The following is a 17,989-nucleotide window of genomic DNA, read 5'->3' as shown; positions in this document are numbered from 1 at the left end:
ACCCATGACCCGATTCCATAATTCCTCTTACGCTTGTTTCAGCTCTGCGCCATTCAACGTTTCACAAATACATGGGTCTTCCTTTTTCAGGAAATGGCTTATTAATTTAATGTTATATCAACCAAATGCCAAGTCAAATAAAAGATTAGCCGGAAAGAAGGGAAAAACAAAAGCCAGGTGAAGGGGGCTCTGCACAGTCCTTATCCAAGTTCTCTCACCTTCTCTCTTTCAGTGGACAGATAGCGGTCCACTGCTGGGTCCGTGTGTCATAACATTCCACAGACTCGAAGAGTTTTCCATACGATCCTCCACCCATGGCATAGATTTTCTTTTTCATAGCTGCATAGCAGCCAATCTGAAAGGAGAAAGCAACAGTGGGGGAGGCAACATTTATTATTAAAGTTGGGCGAGTAAATACCAGCTTGGCTAGAGAGCACTGGCAAATATCTGGAAAAGGATCTGACTTCTAATAGTAAGACTATGTATGGTGCCTTCCAATATTACAACAGAGGCTTTTAAAAATGAGAAGAGCAAGGTAATACACACACTGTTAATCCTCAGAAAAGGATTAACTCCATCTAATACTATTCCGCTAAGTGAGTAAATAATCCTAACTTTTAAAGAGGCTTCCCAGGCTCTCTGTTCTCACCACGATTTCAAGAGTCCCAGATGTGGACTCCTTGGAGCAAGACATCATTCAGTTCCTGCCCCAAGTCAGTCAGTCGAAAGGGCACAGACGGTGAGAGATCATATTATGAGTAAATCCCGGTACCCACGGTGTAAAATACCTAGGGCGCTGGACAAGGCTTTGGCCTGATGATGAAACTCCAGCCTCCACCAGGGAAAAGAAATACAGACTGAGCTGTAAACAGCTAACACGAGCCACTTGTTTTCATCCTACTCAGCAATGGCAGTTCTCTACCTATGGATTAATGTTTCCCCCCAGTCCTGCACAATGATTAAGAAAACACGTTTGGGAGACCTGGTTCCTTCCTAGGTTAGTGCAGTCACAAAGCATTTATCAGGCGTGGGCCTCAGACACAGCAGCGCTGCCCAGAGCCCACTGCCAAGGTAAACGCTCTCACACACCGTTTCCTAGCTTGGTGTGTGGCTGGTAATAGTGAAGGCAAGCTACCCACAAAGACAGAATTCTATCATGTTAATTCTTTTAACACTATCAATTGTGTTAAAAGGCATACGTAGGAAATGAAGAAACATAACTTTAAAATCCAATTTGTGAATTAGTTATCACAAGATATCGTTCTCACCTTTCTAACCATGGTTAAAGCGGGTTGCTTTGTCCAGGTTTTAGAATAAATATCATAACATTCCATGGAAATCAGCTCTTTTTCACCATCTTCTCCTCCTAAAACGTACAGCATCCCATCTATCTCCACAATTCCAAAGTTATGTCTTGCCTGAAAAGACATCAAAGATCTTTGTAGACAAAAGGCCAACTATCAGATTGAAAGCTGATATTCATACATTTAATAAATATTACAGATATTATTATATTCCAGCGTTCCAGCAAAGAAATACCAGGCTCAAAACCATCTCTCTCAAATATTTCTGATTTCCCTAGCAGCTCATTCTTCTATCACAATAGACAGAGAACCCAAGTCCAGGAATTTCCCGGAACAAGGGAACTACACACGTGGTGAATTCACTGGCAGAATCCTTACTTTTTACTCACAACAGCTCACGACAAGAAAGAGAACTATTACCGTGTGGCTCTGTAAAATGATCTTTGTACAGCAGTGGGCAGCAAGTGGTTCCCAGCTGACGTGTGAAGTCAAGTAAGATCCACGTCAACAGCACTGCCTGCGGCTGGAGAGGTGGGGGTGGGAGGGCGAGAGGCCCGGGCTAAGGCTGCCTGGAGCAACAGAACCTGATGTGTTTCACACTTATCCACTCACAGCACTTCCTGGGCGCCCAGCCCCACTCCAGCGCTGAAGGGAGAGCGCTGACCACACAAACGAAATGCGCTGCCATCATCAAAAAGCTTGTGCGAACCGTTGAGAAAGATCTAGTGTGTGAGGAGGTTCTACGTGGTATGGAGAGAAGGAAAGCAGGGGAGGGGGCAGGAGCGCTGAGAGGCCGGGGGAGGCCTCGCTGAGAAGGAGCCATAAGGACAAACACTGAAGGAAGCGAGCGGCGAGCCACGTGGGTACCTGGCAAAGGTCCCAAAGCAAGTGCACTCCTAGGAGGCTTCAGAAGGGGGAGCGAGGGAAGGCACAGGGAGCAGAGCCGGGAGGGGGGCACGAGCGTACCAGGCAGGGGGGCTTGGCGAGGCTGCTACCTCTTTCCTTATACTCAAACGCAAAGCAAACAGAAGTGCTAAAGGGAAAAAAGAAACATCAGACAAATTACAAAAGCAGTATTTTACCTCGTTCATTGGTGGCAGTGCAGTCCATGTGTTTGCATCTGGGTCATACTTTTCTCCTGAGCTCAGGGTCTGCTTATTTTCGTCTTGGCCCCCAAATACAAACAAAAATCCTTCTGCAAAAAATCGAAGAAGACATGCAAGGAAGTTGAAATGTAAGTTTTCAACACCTATCTCTAGTCAAATACAAATGCCGTAAGGGCAGAGATAGGATGTGGAGATACCTTCTCTGACAACAACGGGTTCGAGATCTTACCAAGCCTGGGTGACAGAGCCAAGTCTGTGAGTCACTCTGACCATTTCGCTTGCCTCGGGATCTCTGAGTGGATTCCCACTACCCTGCACCTTAAGAGGAAAACTGACACCACCCACCCGGTCAGCAAGTGACTTCGAGTTATCTCAGTTCACCTGTTCTGTTCCCCAGACTCTATTTAAAATAGTCTTCTTAAAGGAGAAGAAGCCAACAAGACACTATGGTAAAACTGAAGGGAAATGTGGGCCCTAGAGAGGTTACCATGCATGGAAACCATTTTGCTCTGAGGGCGTTTAGCAATCTGGGAAAAATGCAACCTTTCTCTTAATGGCTTTGAGGGGATGAAGAAGATAGAAATCTAAATCCCAGGCTCACAGACGGCGTGGCTTCTGGCAGGAAAGCCTCGCTGAAGTTCTAACCATCAGGATGAAGGCCAACCAGAATTAGAAGCCAGATTTAAATCTCCTTGCTTATCTAGGAAATCTCAAAATTGGAATTCGATTTACAGTAATTACAAATTAGTAGTGTTTTCAGGCAACTGACAGAAAAAAACACAAAAGTTCTATGGAAGAAAGTATGTTTATCTAAGTTTTAGATTCTAACGTTCTAAGATTTTAAAACATCACATTATCCCTACAAATAATTATTATTATTATTTTTTTTTGCGGTACGTGGGCCTCTCACTGTTGTGGCCTCTCCCGTTGCGGAGCACAGGCTCCAGACGCGCAGGCTCAGCGGCCATGGCTCACGGGCCCAGGCTCACGCTCCACGGCATATGGGTTCCTCACGGACCGGGGCACAAACCCATGTCCCCTGCATCGGCAGGCGGACTCTCAACCACTGCGCCACCAGGGAAGCCCCCTACAAATAATTTTTAATAAAACAATCTTTGGCACTCAGCCAAAGATACTCAGGTATACAAAGAAACCAGACTCTATTAAGAAGAAACAGCAGAAGCAGACAATAGGGAGTAGTCTTGCAAAGATTCCAAATATTGGAGTAATCAGAAAGACAATAAAACAACAATGCTCACTATGTTTTAAAAAAGACAAATGTGAAGGTAACTCTAGAAGAAGGGACAAGAGAAGTGACATAGTAGATTTGAAAAAAAATTACAGAGAATTTCTAGGGAAAAAAAGATAAAAACAGATTAAATAAAAAATTCAATGGATGGATTTAAAGGCAGATCCATCACAGTTAAAGAGAGAATTCATTAAGTGCAAGATAAATCAAAAGAAATCACAGAGTAACATGGAGAAGCAAAAAGATGAAAAAGAAAACAAAAAGAAGGTAGAAGGCAGGGGCTGGAGCAGAAAGGTCTAGCCATGTTTGATCTGACTTCCAAAAGCAGAGAGACAGAGGAGAAGGAGCAAGGATGACATATGAAGACAAAACAAACAAGAAGTTTCCAGATTTGATGAAAGGCCAAGCGACAGAGTCAAGATGCCCAACAGTCTCCAAATATGGTAAAATTTCAAATAAAATGTTGCCTAAGCACACTACAGTGAAATGGCAGAAAAATCAAGACAAAAAGAAAATCTTAAATACAGCCCAGAGAAAAGGCAGAACTTTAGATCTGACAACTGACTTAACAACAGGAATGACAGAAGTCAGTGGAAAAACATCTTCAATAATAGATGCCAACCTAAAATTCTATACCCAGCAAAAATATCCTTTAAGGATGAAGGCAAAATAATGACATCTTTAGACAAACAAATCTAAGAGTTTGCTACCACTAGACCCACATTAAAGGAAATTCAAAAGGATGAACTTCAGAGAGAAGGAAAATGGTCCTAGATGGAAAGTTTGAGGAGTAAGAGGGAAAAACAAAGAAAGCGGTAAATATGTGGATAAATCTAAATGAACACTATCTACAGATATGTGTATAAAACAAATAAACATATATATGTAAATAGTTACTTATAAATAACTATGTGTTTTAATACTGTAAGACTATGGAATATGAAAAATAAGAGTATAAATGTACTATTTATACTACTAGACTTTGTTAACAGTACAGGCTGTGGATTCAAAAGTGACCTTCAGGGGACTTCCCTGGTGGAGCAGTGGTTAAGACTCCGCACTCCCAATGCAGGGGGCCCGGGTTCGATCCCTGGTCAGGGAACTAGATCTCACATGTGTGCCACGACTAAGGAGCTGGCGAGCGGCAACTAAGGAGCCTGTGAGCAGCAACCAAGAAACCTACCTGCCACAACTAAGACCCAACGCAACCAAATAAATAAATAAGTAAATATTAAAAAAACAAAACAAAACAAACATAAAGTGAACTTCAAAGGAATGTAGACATAGAATATAACTTCTAACCTGGTAGAGAGGGAAAAAACCGAATGACAAAAAAGTCAATCAATTTTTTGAAAAAAGGCAAGAAAAGAAGAAACACAGAATGAGCTGGACAAATAGGAACTACTCAGTCATTTCACAACTTCAATGAATACAACTGGGCACAATTCCTCTCCTCATTGTTTCAAGTTTCTGAAACAACAACCTCTCTAGGAAATCTGAAAATCAGTGATATAGGAACCTTTGTGGTAGGTGTGCATGTGTGAAAATTATGCACATGTATACACATTATGGTAGGACAACTTAAGGAAGCTAATTTTAAGAAGGAACAGAGAAATCAGACCCACATCCTGTTACCTACACCACTCCATCCAGCTGATTATCACTGACAAAAACTTCAATAATTGTGGAACCTACGATTCCATTTCTATTCCATAGCTTTAGGTATATCTAAAATATGGTACAGTGTGGCATAGCTTAAAACTTTTAAGGTAATGTTTGTGGGCAAGCAGAGACTATAAACGAAGAGCTGCTAACAATAGTTAGAATGAAGTGAAATGGCACTTGCAGGATGAAGCCAGCAAGGCAAATCCAAGGTGAAGAGAAAGGCAGCAAGGACAGCCTTCCCCATCACCTCCTGGAGAGAAAGCTTTGAATAACGTTCCAAACTTGTAAACGTCAACCGAAACATACTTCCTGTCATAAAACAACTTGAAGCCAGAGCTAAGTTAAGCAGTATTTTCTCGAGTTGCATCTGAAATGCCTGCTTTTATGTGACGCTCTTATTTTGAATATAGTTACATGTTGCGATTCTACACTGCACAACTTTCCAAGATGAGAGGCTCTCAGGGCTCAAAGAAGTCCCGCGCCTCAGGTGTGATCATCCAGCTAACGGGTGGTAAGAGTCACTGAGTTTTGCTCTTCTATCAGCTAAGTCATCCAATAAAATGCTCCTCAAGTGACGTCTTAAAAACAGCTACGTATTTAAGATTTGGGAACGATAAGGACTGACGGAAGACACTCTTCTTACCATAGTCTTGGAAGCTAGAGCCACCCTAAGAGGGATAATAAAATTATTTCTTTAAAAGGTTTTGAGTCATTCTGCACAACTCTGAAATGACATTGCTTGATCCTGTGTTTAGGTAAACTTGGTGACAGCACAGTACCTGCTGAGAGGACTCCGTGGTTGATTCTCGGCATGCTTAAAGGGGCCAGTTCAATCCACAGCTGCCGATTAGGGTCATAAAGGGGGCACATACATCGCATCGCTGCTGTTGGCTTCCGCGAACTAAGGAGAGAGATAACTGATTAGTAGTTAGTATGTTTTATGTACTTCTGCTTATAATAACTAGGACTAGTTTTACTACGCTAAAGAATGTTTCAGACATTTAAAAAAATCTATTGCTATTAGGCTTTAGATACTGAAAAGTGTTATACATTTCTGTTTCCGTGGAAATCTCTCTTCCCTTACACCACCACCCATCAAACGGCTCACAGCCATGCTTACACTCTTTCCTCTCCGCCGACGGTCACGATGCACTCCGAGTAGCCCCGGGGCTTGAAGCTGGCGAGCATGGCCTCACCCTGCTGCGGCTGGCTGAGAGGGATGTTGCTGCACTCTTTGACAATCTCTCGGACTAACGGCTCATTCAGCATCTGCTCCCGTAAATAGCTCGAGTCCAACCCTGAAACCCACAGCGCTGACATGACATCCTTCATGTGGACCTGGAGGGCGGAAAGCACGGGGAGGAAAAATGGAGAATACGTTGTACATTTAGAATATACGTTTTCCCACTCCTGGAAGACTAAAATTGTTGACAGTCAGATTATCAACAGGCAAGTGGTAAGGGTCAGTACTGCTTGAATGTGTTTACGGCCCCTTTTCTGTCTACTTCCCTTGGCCTTGATAAATAAAAGTTTAACTTAAAAAAAACCATCACTTCAGATTTGTATTTGATGTATCCCTGCGAAGTTTTAAGCAACTTTCTTTAATGCCCTACAGGGTTCCCACAGCAACAGGAAAACTTAGAAGAACCCTGCTATGATTTGCCTTATTTCACATGCTTGGATGTGCTGTGAGTTACATCACATTTATAGAAACGTCATGTACAGGAATAGCTTGATACAATACGGTCAGCTAGATAATGAACATGTATCAACATTAACATTACAAGAAAAATCTGAAAAAGCCAAATTTCAAAAAAAAAATCCTGAGTACTATATAATCATTTCTTCAGTAATTACTGTTAAAAATTATCTAACATGTATCATGTGAATGATATACTTTAAAAAAATATTCATGCATTTTACTTGTTTATTTTCCTTATTTATTTATTTATTTTTTGGCTGCGTCGGGTCATATTTGCAGCACGTGGGCTCTTTGTTGAGGCATGAGGGATCTTTTCATTATGGTATACAGTCTGCTAGGGTTTCTCTCTAGTTGCGGCATGTGGGCTTCTCTCCAGTTGTGGCGTGAGGGTTTTCTCTCTGTAGTTTGTGGCACGCGGGCTCTCTCATTGAGGCACGCGAGCTCACTACTTGTGGTGTGCGGACTTAGTTGCCCCGCGGCATGTGGGATCGTAGTTCTCCGACCAGGGATCGAACCCACGTCCCCTGCAGTGGAAGGCAGATTCTTTACCACATATACCATGATATACTTTTCATACTCAATCATCAGATTTGAACCAACTGACTATAGCACTCTACGTACATAAGGTGACTAGTTTTTCTGGGCTTTGAAATTGCCATTGTAAGGTACACTCTTTTATACCCTGAGTAATAAAAGCCAACAGTCCTTACAGCACCAAGTTCAGGTTAACCACAGGATGAGGAACTGCCTCTTGTTTCCCAGCAGCCGTTCCATCTTATATGCCCTCATCACTTTAAGGCAAGAAGAGGGTCAGAGAGAAGATACTTCAGTGGTGGCAGCAAGGTGGAAACTCTTCTATCCCCTTTCCCAATCTACCCCACCAATGGGGAAAACAGAACACTAATTGTACTAAGGAGCTGAAGCTACGAATGTGGTTTCTAAGTGGACATGCTCATGGGCCTGCAGAATTTAAAAATTACAAGATAATCATTAAAATGTAAGCCAAGAGTTACTAAGAACAATTAACAATGCAATTATGCATTCTGAAAGCCACTCTGAAACCTAATATATTTCTTTATTTTGATATAGTAACTGGAGACTCTAGTATATAAACATTAGACTTAAAGCCTTGTGATTTAAAGGTGAGAGCTCCCTCCCCCAATGTATTAACAATGTGGATCTCAAGCCTGATATTCTCTAAGACCCTTCCTTCCTAGGCTGTCACTCCTAGAACCTTCCTATTTGGAACCTCATTGCCATGACAGCTCCGGAATGCTCTCCCACTTTCTCCTCCAGTGGTGCCAGTCACTCCAGGGAAAGTTCAGTGCCAGAATTCAGCCCTCTCCCAGAATTCCATTCTTTTCTCACCCCACTTCCTGCATCAGAGTCCCTGTAGGGGTTAGCCCACCATTGCAGAGGGAAGGATGCTGAAAGCTAGGATGAGGAGTATAGGGTGCATTTCTATACTCTTCAGCTTAACCTGAAATCCCTTTCCCCTGAATAACAACATTCAAAGGATATCATGTGACTTGTAAGTATTACTATTTTCATTGCTATATGATGAGTTACATGGACTTTGGTAGACTGGTCTGAACAACAAACTGCTTTAGTGAGGCTATAGGAAGATGTTTTCCAGGTTATGGTTTAGATCACAATCTTGTCAGTTTTTCAAGTTGGAGGAGAAAAATAAAACATCTAGAATTTGGATTAAAAATAAACAAACAAATGAATAAATAAGTGAAAAGGCAAAGTCAGAGCACGCTATAAAGTACGAGTACCTTTCTTATTTCTGTATCATGTGCTATCCATCGGATGACTGCTTCAAATACATATCGTTCATTGCCAACGTTTAACTTCTCAAGAGAAATCACTTCTTTAAGCTTTTGAGGACTCAGTTCTAGGAATTCCTCTGTGCTGCTGACATCTCGGAAGTGAGTCTCCAGGTATTCTGTGGCCAGGTAATGGACGTGGTGCAGGCAGTAGTGGAGTGCAAAGTCTCGGATTCCGATGCAGTTCTCGGCGGCAATGCAGCCTTCTAAGAACTCACAGCAGAGAGTTTTAAGATCCGTCAGCAGGAGCAGGTCTGCTGCCTGCACAACATCTTGGATGGTCTCTTCGCTCAGCCGGATCTGTAAGAATGATCATAGATAGTCTATGTTTGAATGTATATATTTAGAACGCAACCACTAATCTATCAGGCTGGACCATATGAAAGCTCCATTTGTAGAGGTCAAAGATGATTGAAAACTAGCAATTTCATACGGTTCAGCTTTGTTTTCAAGAATAGTCCGAGGGCACCAAGGCACCTGCGGACAACATAGGCAGCGCGTGGCTGATTAACTTTTCCCAGCTCTTCCCTTCCTTTACCGAGATGAACCACCAATATCCCTGCCAAGGTGAACTGTCCATGGGGCTCGCTTCTATACTTAGAGAAAAACCTCAAATGACTGAAATGCTTAGGAAATGGCAAGTTCCGCATGCTATGGCAAACTGAAGGCGATTTCTTTAAATGCTAGCACCTAAACTAATGAAAATCCTGCCTCCAAATACATTAAGTTCACTTCTTTGCCAAATGGTACGTGGAAGATACCACACGGACCCTTGAAGAGAGGGAGAGCCACACTGCCCAAGGGGCCTCATTCTGAACACCAAACATTGCACTTGGTGCAAAAGACACAATTTGGTCTCAAAGCTACTTTCTGGAATAAATCCCTAAGAAGATTTTTTTTTTTTTTTTTTTTTTTTTGTGGTACGCGGGCCTCTCACTGTTGTGGCCTCTCCCGTTGCGGAGCACAGGCTTCGGACGCGCAGGCTCAGCGGCCATGGCTCACGGGCCCAGCCGCTCCGCGGCATGTGGGATCTTCCCGGACCGGGGCATGAACCCGTGTCCCCTGCATCGGCAGGCGGACTCTCAACCACTGCACCACCAGGGAAGCCCGATTTTTTTTTTTTTTTTTTTAATCATTGTGAACATTTACTTCCCCTTAATTTTCTTCAATTTCTTGACTGATGCTTCTTCCTCCAACCACTTCACAGTTTTTCTACGCAACAGTAAGGCAACATCAAGAAACAGGCCCCTAAAATACTGTCACAATCACGAACGGTCCAGACTCTCCAAAAGAATGGGTATTTATCCTCCATCAGGAAGTGTTAAGGAGAGATTTCACAGTGAAGTGCAGCAAGAAACATTTTACCACAATTTGCACATTCTGTACCATAGTTTCCAATGCAAGCCTGAACATGAATACACTCCTCTAACTTGTTATAACTGCCACTGAACTGATTTTACAAGTTAGATAAGAGTTTGGACCTAAGCCTGGTTTTGAGCATTGCCAGTATTTTAAGGGCTGTCCCCAAATTGGTTTAAATTCATTTATTTTTAATAATCATACACATAACCTTATTTCCACACACCCACCACCCAGTGTTCAGAGAAAAGAGAAAGTGATAACATCATGAAATGAAATAAAAAAACTTCAAAGAGGATGACGATCACCGAGTTTGACTCTGGACAGAATGAACATATTTAGAGAAAGTAAGCAGTACACTCAGAATACTTATGTAGGAGACAGAGCCTTTACAAAAGGAAAATTAAAAGAAGAATGAGGAAGAAGGAACAAAGGAGAGAGCAGGACATGAGCCCTCAAAAGGAGTAAAGATAAAACGTACTCTTGCGTAATGAGATGTGAGGCACATGAACTTCTTCCTAATTCACACCCAAGGTTATCCTTAAGAGTCCTCATGCTATACACTTTAAATCACATCAACAGGGGAGTAGTGGGGTGGAAGAGGGCAAAGAAAGGGAAAGGACCCCTAGCCACTGATCACTTTCTTCCTTGGCTTTCATGAAATCCCCAGAAATATAAATGGGTACAGAGACTAAAGGGAAATCAGAAAGAAAGAATGTGGGGGAACAGGGATGTTGGTCCTCCTGAGGCAACAGGACGGAGGCGTCATGAGTATGATGCACGTGCCTGTCCCTGGTGTGAATCTCGAAGTCTTTATTTCTACAAAATAATCCCCACCGCCCAAGGAGGCTCCCAAGTCCATGCTGTGGAGACAGAACGAGTTCCCCGATAGTGTGGGTACAAAGCAAGGCTGGAATGAAGATTTAAAAAACAAAAAGACAGCAGTGAAGGGAGCATCCCATGTTCCTCATGTCTCAGACTGGAAGGTGGAGCTCAGGACGGTAGAAACAAAACTTGGGATTTGGGTAAGATCTTACTTAGTCTGCTTTTCCTTCAAGGGCAGAACCCCGGAAGAACACCCTTGGGTGCCATGTCCAGGAGGAGACCCAAGTCAAGCACACAGTGACAGAAGATGGAGATGGCGGTGTTGCTCAGTCACAGAGTGGATGAAGGAGACCCTCACCCTGAGCTTGAGGAGCCTCTACTCAGTCCTCCTTCCTCTGTGTCTCATCATACCTGCCCACTGAAGATGTAATCCAGGATCTCTCTCATAACCATTACCGATATCCCTTCAAGTTCAATCTTATAGGTTGATCCATCATCTTTTGGAGGATTATAGTTTAACTTTGTCCTAAGAAAGGGAAAAAACATGTAAAATTTCTATGAAAGAACAGAAATAGCTGGAAATATTTATGCACTAAATACTCTATAAAGTATATGATACGTATCCATATATGAATCACACCTAAAACATTTCGTTTGTTAACTTTAGAGCAACATATTTTTTATGACTTTTAACTACAAAGCATTTGTTCCAGGATTCAGAGTGCTACCTCTTAAAAAAAACAAACGAAACAGACAACCAAACCACTAAGGTCCATGTGAGCAAGGATCTCTACTTCACCTTGGGAACCCTAGGCCCTTTAGGCTTATTTTTTTCCCTGTATTTAATTATCCAATTATTTTCAGTAATGGAACAAGGACCCCACAAACCTACCACCCAAAACAAAAGCTAGGACCCTGACGATAACCTGCTTCTAACCAAATGGTCCTCGCCACCAATTCATTCCTCTGCTTCCCCATCTGAAGTAACTATTATCCTAAATCCCACCTATATTCAATTTTCTCTTGCTTTCTTTTTTATTTTTGTATCCATGAAATATATGTAACCTATAACATATATAGATTTATTGATAATCAATGTATACATATAATTTTAAGTTTTTAATTTTATAAAAGTGTTTCATGCTGTCTGTAATCTTCTGGGGCTAACTTTTTTCATTTGATATTATATTGCTGAGTTATTCCTCTTGCTGCATATCACACGCGTTCTTTTGCTCTTTCTGCTGTATAGTATGCCACGTTCCTGTTGATGAGCCCCTGGGCTGGGGCTCCAGGTTTTTGGTATTGTGAACAGTACTGCTATGACTATCCTTGTATATGTCTCCTTTTGTGATACGCAAAAGAATTTCTCTTGGGTGTATCCCTGGGAGTAGAATTAAGCTACTTTCTTCTCCAAAGTATGAGCTAATACTCAATTATTCTCCAAAGTAGCTGGAGCAGTTTTTAGCCTCATCTGGTATATGTAAGGGGATGTGTGGACCCACAAAGTCTATGACATTTATCTCTGTCCCACTTCCTAATCCTCCAATGCACGATCCAGTGAGAGAAGTATGGTCTCCGGTGGTGGTTGTGACCTGCCTTCCCCTCATTACCCAGGTGCTAAACAGCTCTTCAAAGGTCTGTAGCCCCCTGTGTTTCCTCTTCTGTGAAACACATGTCCAGTTCAAGTCTCTCTCTTTTTTATTCATTCATTCATTCATTTATTTATGGCTGCGTTGGGTCTTGCTGCACGCGGGATTTCTCTAGTTGCAGCGAGCAGGGGCTATTCTTTGTTGCAGTGTGCAGGCTTCTCATCGTGGTGGCTTCTCTTGTTGCAGAGCAGGGGCTCTAGGTGCGCAGGCTTCAGTAGTTGTGGCACAAGGGCTCAGCTAGGGTGCAGGCTCAGTAGTTGTGGTGCACAGGCTTAGTAGCTCCGCCGCATGTGGGATCTTCCCAGACCAGAGCTCGAACCCGTGTCCTCTGCATTGGCAGGCAGATTCTTAACCACTGTGCCACCAGGGAAGTCCCTCAAGTCTCATTTTTAATTGAGCTAATCACTCTCCTCATATTGAGGTGTAGGCGTTTTTTGTTATCTTCTTGATATCAAACCTTTGGCAGACTTGACACTTTTTTTTTAAGGTGATGAACAATGTGAAGAATAATTTTTCACAGTCAACACTTTTTGTGCCTTGTTTAAGAACAGGTACTTTACCCAAGTTCTAAAAGATATTCCTAATTTAGCAGCGAGGGAAGCTCAGACACAACCTAAGTTGCATTTAATTACCCCAAGGCTCGGAATTGGTAGGATGAGGAAGCTGTGGAAGGAGGGGTGAAGGATGAGCTAGTTATAGAAGAAGGGACTGACAAAGTCTTAGGAAATAGGTGAGTTCCCAGATCCTTGCTCCACATAGATACACGACTCCTCTGCCCTGTTTAGTAAGGCTCCCCAGCTCCAGTGGAAGATAAGTGACGTGCTCTGGAGAGTGTGAGATGGAGCGGGCGTCTCTGGACAGGCGGGTAGCAGGCACATCTGAGGGTAGGTGCACTGCACCAAAAACTGAGAGAGTCAAGAGAGTGTCTACATATTGAATGCTGAGATCAGCAGTCTTTTTTCTCAATTTTGCTCCTAAAATTACTGAAAGCCAGGCCTACATCCTCCAGGTGAGAACCTGATGACTCTTCTGGAGGATTTGATCAGCCCCAAAGGAAAGGTCTAAAGACATGGGCACAGATCTGCCTCAAGAAAATGACCCAGGTGGACCATGCAACAATGAAATCCACTGTCACTAAGCCAACCTATGGGCTCTGAGCTTCCCACGCACTGTGGGGAGCACTTCTGAAACTTCTTCACTTCACACCACACGCAGAAAATGTAATATGACCCTGGGGTAAACAGATGAGGCTGTGTGCAGGGCCAGGGGGATTCAGCCTCCCCAGATGCTGCCCTGCCACTTGGAGGGCTGACACCATCATTATCTTCACACATTATAACATCTTTTTGGGGGGGGGCACATGGGTTAAGAAACTCTGCTTTAGAGCCCCACTCTTAAAACTGAGCAACTCAATAGATGCCTAACAAAGAAGAAAGACAGAAACCAAAACCAGCAGAAAAAAAGTCAACTTGTAGGAAGTACAGATCTCACGCAAGATGAAAAGTCAAGGAAAAAAGAAAACCTCTCATTAACATTCCCAGAGAGAAAAAAGAGGATGTTGTGCTTGTGAAACAAGAATAGGATGCTCTAAAAGGGAACATTCAGAGAACAACAACAACATTTTAAAGACTACAAAAAAAAAAATTTTTTTAATGTAATGTCAAAATTAAAATTTGTAGAAGTCATAGACTTGTAGGCTTCAAGTCGTAGAACTTGTAGACCTCAAGTCTGCCAAGAAAGCAAAAAAGACAAAGGTAGAAAATAGGAGACACAAGGTAAGAAGACTGGAAGATCAGTCCGGAAGGTTGAACATCTGAAAAACAGGAATGCCCGTGCCCCAAAAAAAAAAAAAAAAACAAAAAGAAGTAAATGCTCATAACAAGGGATAAAAATATGCCTTTCCAAGGCATGTCATCATAATACTTCAGAATACTGGAAACAGAAAAATTTGTAAAAGCTTCCAGAAAGAAAAACAGGTTACACAGAAAGGAATGGGTATCAGAACGGCTTCGTACTTCCAAATGGAACTTTAATAGCAGTGTGGAAATGACTTCAAAATTCTGAAGGAAAATTATTTTCAACCTAGATTTTTATAGCCAGCCAAACTACTCATCAAATATCAGGACAGAATAGACATTTTCAGCTATACAAACTCTCAAAATAATCGATCTTCCATGCAGCCCTTCTCAGAATGCTGTTGGAAAAAACTGACCCAATAAAGAGGAAGATTCTGGACTAAAAAAAGACATGATCCAACACAGAAAAGCAGGGAAAGGAATGGTGAAGAATGACCCTAAGGTAACAGCTCTGCACCAGCAGAAGGAAAGCTGGTTCATTCTGGTACAGCAGGATGCCTCAGCAGGCCTTAGGAGAGCAAAACTGATGGAATATATAACATATGTTTCAGACAACTTTGTTTCCCCCCTATATTCTGTATCTGCTATTCCTACCTCTACAGTTTCTATAGAACTAATAATTTTACTCAAAAGGCATTTCTTTTCTGCTTGCTGCACCCTAGGTGTACCTATATGACTGACACTTTGACTAAAAGTGAAGAAAAAAACTTCAGTCAGTTCTCAGTCAAGAGAGAAAAATAACGTAAGTAGTAAGAATAACACCTAAACCATTAATATTTGGCTCTGAAATCTATCGTATGCAGACACATCCTCCAGGAATGTTTCACTCAGGATGTCATGACTATTTGTATTTCTTAGTCACCGCGCTGGTTATCAACATATTGCCTCTGAGCTCCAAGTCCACCCTTTTTGCATGCTCTGTGAAAATGGCTCTGAGCCTTTCCAACAGTTTTTCTGCGTTAACTGGTATGATGTTAAGCTTCTCGGTGGAGGGTGCTGGAAAGGCACTGAAGGAGGAGAGAGTTTTGCTGCCAGGCTCTGGTTCTGCAGCTGGATAGGCTCCCGCAGTGCACAGCTGCCAGCAGCACCCTGCAGCTTTCCCTGGAACTCCCAGAGGCAGTTTTGCAGTCGACTGTTTCTGGGGAGACACCTCCCTGTGAACAGCTTTCCCAGACACCTTAAAGGACAGATTTCTGGCAAGTTCCAGAGGGCTGATTTCAAGCAAATTCTACCAGTGTGGCTTCTCTGCCATGAGGTGAGCTGTGGCTGTGTGCTGTCCAATAAAGTCTGGATCTCAGCCCTGGGTACACCAGCTATTCCTTTAATTTTTAGAGTTTACTTCTTAGTAGCCAATCCCTTATTACTCTAATCTCTTGCTGCAGTTAAAAATTCTTTATATTAAACTCTCCTTGTTCAAATTACTATGTGGTTTCTTTCTCCTGACTAGATACAGACGAGTCTTGCACCTATTTAAAGGCAGTAGCTCTAAAACGTGTTCAGAGAGAGGGGCACCACCTAGAATTCAAGTTGTTCAAACAAGAGCTGGCTGTGCCTGCCCATGGGCTGTGGACAGTGCAGGAGGAGGGGGACCAGGCTGACGGGGAAAGGGGTTACAAAGAGACCGTGCAGTGTGTCCCCTTTTTATTTTTCAACCATGCGACTGGATTTTTTTTTAAAAGATGACTATACAGTCATCTCTTGGTATCCTCGAGGGACTGATTCCAGGACCCACACGGATACCAAAGTCTGCAGATGCGCAAGTCCAGTAGTCCACCCCCCGTATCCTCACCCACAGACTCAACCAACCATAGATCGTGTACAGCTGACCCTTGAAAAACATGGATTTGAACTGTATGGGTCCACTTATACGTGGATTTTTTCCCCAATTAATCTGTGTATAAGTAAACCCGTGCAATATTGAAAAACACCTGTGCATATGTGGATCTGTGCAGTTCAAACCCATGCTGTTCATGGATCAACTGTACTATCTCATGTTTTCACAATGAAAAATGCTTCCTTTTAAAGAGTATGGTTTTCTTTCAGCAGATGGCAGGGTACAGACAATGGCTAAGAGGACAGAAAAAAAGACTCCTTTAAATATGAGCATTCACCATTTCAGATCCATAAAGTCTGACCCTTTTTAAAGCCCATGAAAAATGAATCACTGTACTCTTGAAGTCTCTAAATGTCTTGAGGGTTAAATTATAAAACCTTATTTTCATTACGGTTTAAATTCAGATCCCAAGCTTCCCATCTTTCGGTCCCACTTCTGATCTCGCCCTCATGCCGTCTGCGCATGTCCAATTCCTGCCATCTTCTTAGGAGCTGTTCGAATGCCGGCCTGGCAGTGGCTCCCCTTCACCTGCCCTACCCCAGGCTCCATCTCCGCCCTCACTGCCCTGCGGGTGAAAAGAATTCCTCATGTTATCAATTTCCCCAGCACTTGATATTGTGGGATCATCAGGTCCTGTCTTGTATGATGGTATTTATGTACAAAGCCCCTTTCCTCTCTCCTTTATTAACCTCAAGTTCCTTGGGGTCAGAGTCCTCTTTATCACTATAACCCTACAATGTAGCCTGTCAGTTTACGAAGAATAGATGTTCAATAATGATTTGTAAAATAAGTTTTTGAATTAACAGCAGTCTTTAAATATCTGAAGAGCTGTCACAGGAGATGTTTTTCCTGCAGGATCTCAGGTACAGTGAAGCAGAGCTAGAATCAATACAAGGAAGAACTTCCTAATAGTTTCATGCATTCAATGTTGAAAGGTCTGAAGCACAGAGCTTCTCAAGCTTTCAGAAGGTCCGTGGTGGGAGCTGAGTTTCTGCATTGGTAACACTCTCAGTGACGCAGACCCCTCCAGACCTCTCTGAGTAGCAAGGGGTTAAGTGATGCTTCTCAAAGTATCCATGTGTGTTTTTGTATTTCTAACCCATCTCAGATGAATCTTTTGTAAAATACGATAAAAATGTAATGGGGATGAAGTGTACAGCACGGTGCCTAGTTAATAATACTGTACTGAATACCTGAAAGTTGCTAAGAGAGCAGATCTTCAAAGTTCTCACCATAAGAAAAAAAATTTTGTAACTACGTGTGGTGACAGATGTTAACTAGACTTACTGTGGTGACTCTTCTGTAATATACACAAATATTAAATCATTATGTTGTACACCCTGAAACTAATATAATGTTCTATGTCAATTATACCTTAATAAAAAAGGAATGAGTTATTAAAAAACAAAATTTAAAAGACATAAAATACAGGCCCCAATTCTTTTTTTTTTTTGCGGTACGCGGGCCCCTCACTGTTGTGGCCTCTCGCGTTGCGGAGCACAGGCTCTGGATGCGCAGGCTCAGCGGCCATGGCTCACGGGCCCAGCCGCTCCGCGGCATGTTGGATCTTCCCAGACCGGGGCAGGAACCCGTGACCCCTGCATCGGCAGG

General features: G+C 42.6%; 1 protein-coding gene across 1 annotated transcript in view; it reads right to left on the bottom strand.

The window, feature by feature from the left end:
* Positions 1-17,989, bottom strand: part of GAN (gigaxonin) — a 54,990-nt gene that overhangs the window by 11,349 nt on the left and 25,652 nt on the right. Inside the window, exons 2-8 of the mRNA XM_060000445.1 lie at positions 11,451-11,565; positions 8,805-9,155; positions 6,445-6,662; positions 6,104-6,225; positions 2,387-2,499; positions 1,269-1,418; positions 219-355 (exon numbers count right to left, since the gene is read on the bottom strand). Of these exons, the coding sequence (XP_059856428.1) occupies positions 219-355; positions 1,269-1,418; positions 2,387-2,499; positions 6,104-6,225; positions 6,445-6,662; positions 8,805-9,155; positions 11,451-11,565 (1,206 nt within the window). The remainder of the gene's footprint in view (positions 1-218; positions 356-1,268; positions 1,419-2,386; positions 2,500-6,103; positions 6,226-6,444; positions 6,663-8,804; positions 9,156-11,450; positions 11,566-17,989) is intronic.

This window comes from Delphinus delphis, chromosome 20, assembly GCF_949987515.2.
Source record: "Delphinus delphis chromosome 20, mDelDel1.2, whole genome shotgun sequence".
Classification (NCBI taxonomy): Eukaryota; Metazoa; Chordata; class Mammalia; order Artiodactyla; family Delphinidae; genus Delphinus; species Delphinus delphis.
Note: the sequence above shows the minus strand (reverse complement) of the source record. Positions and strands in the feature narration are given on the sequence as shown.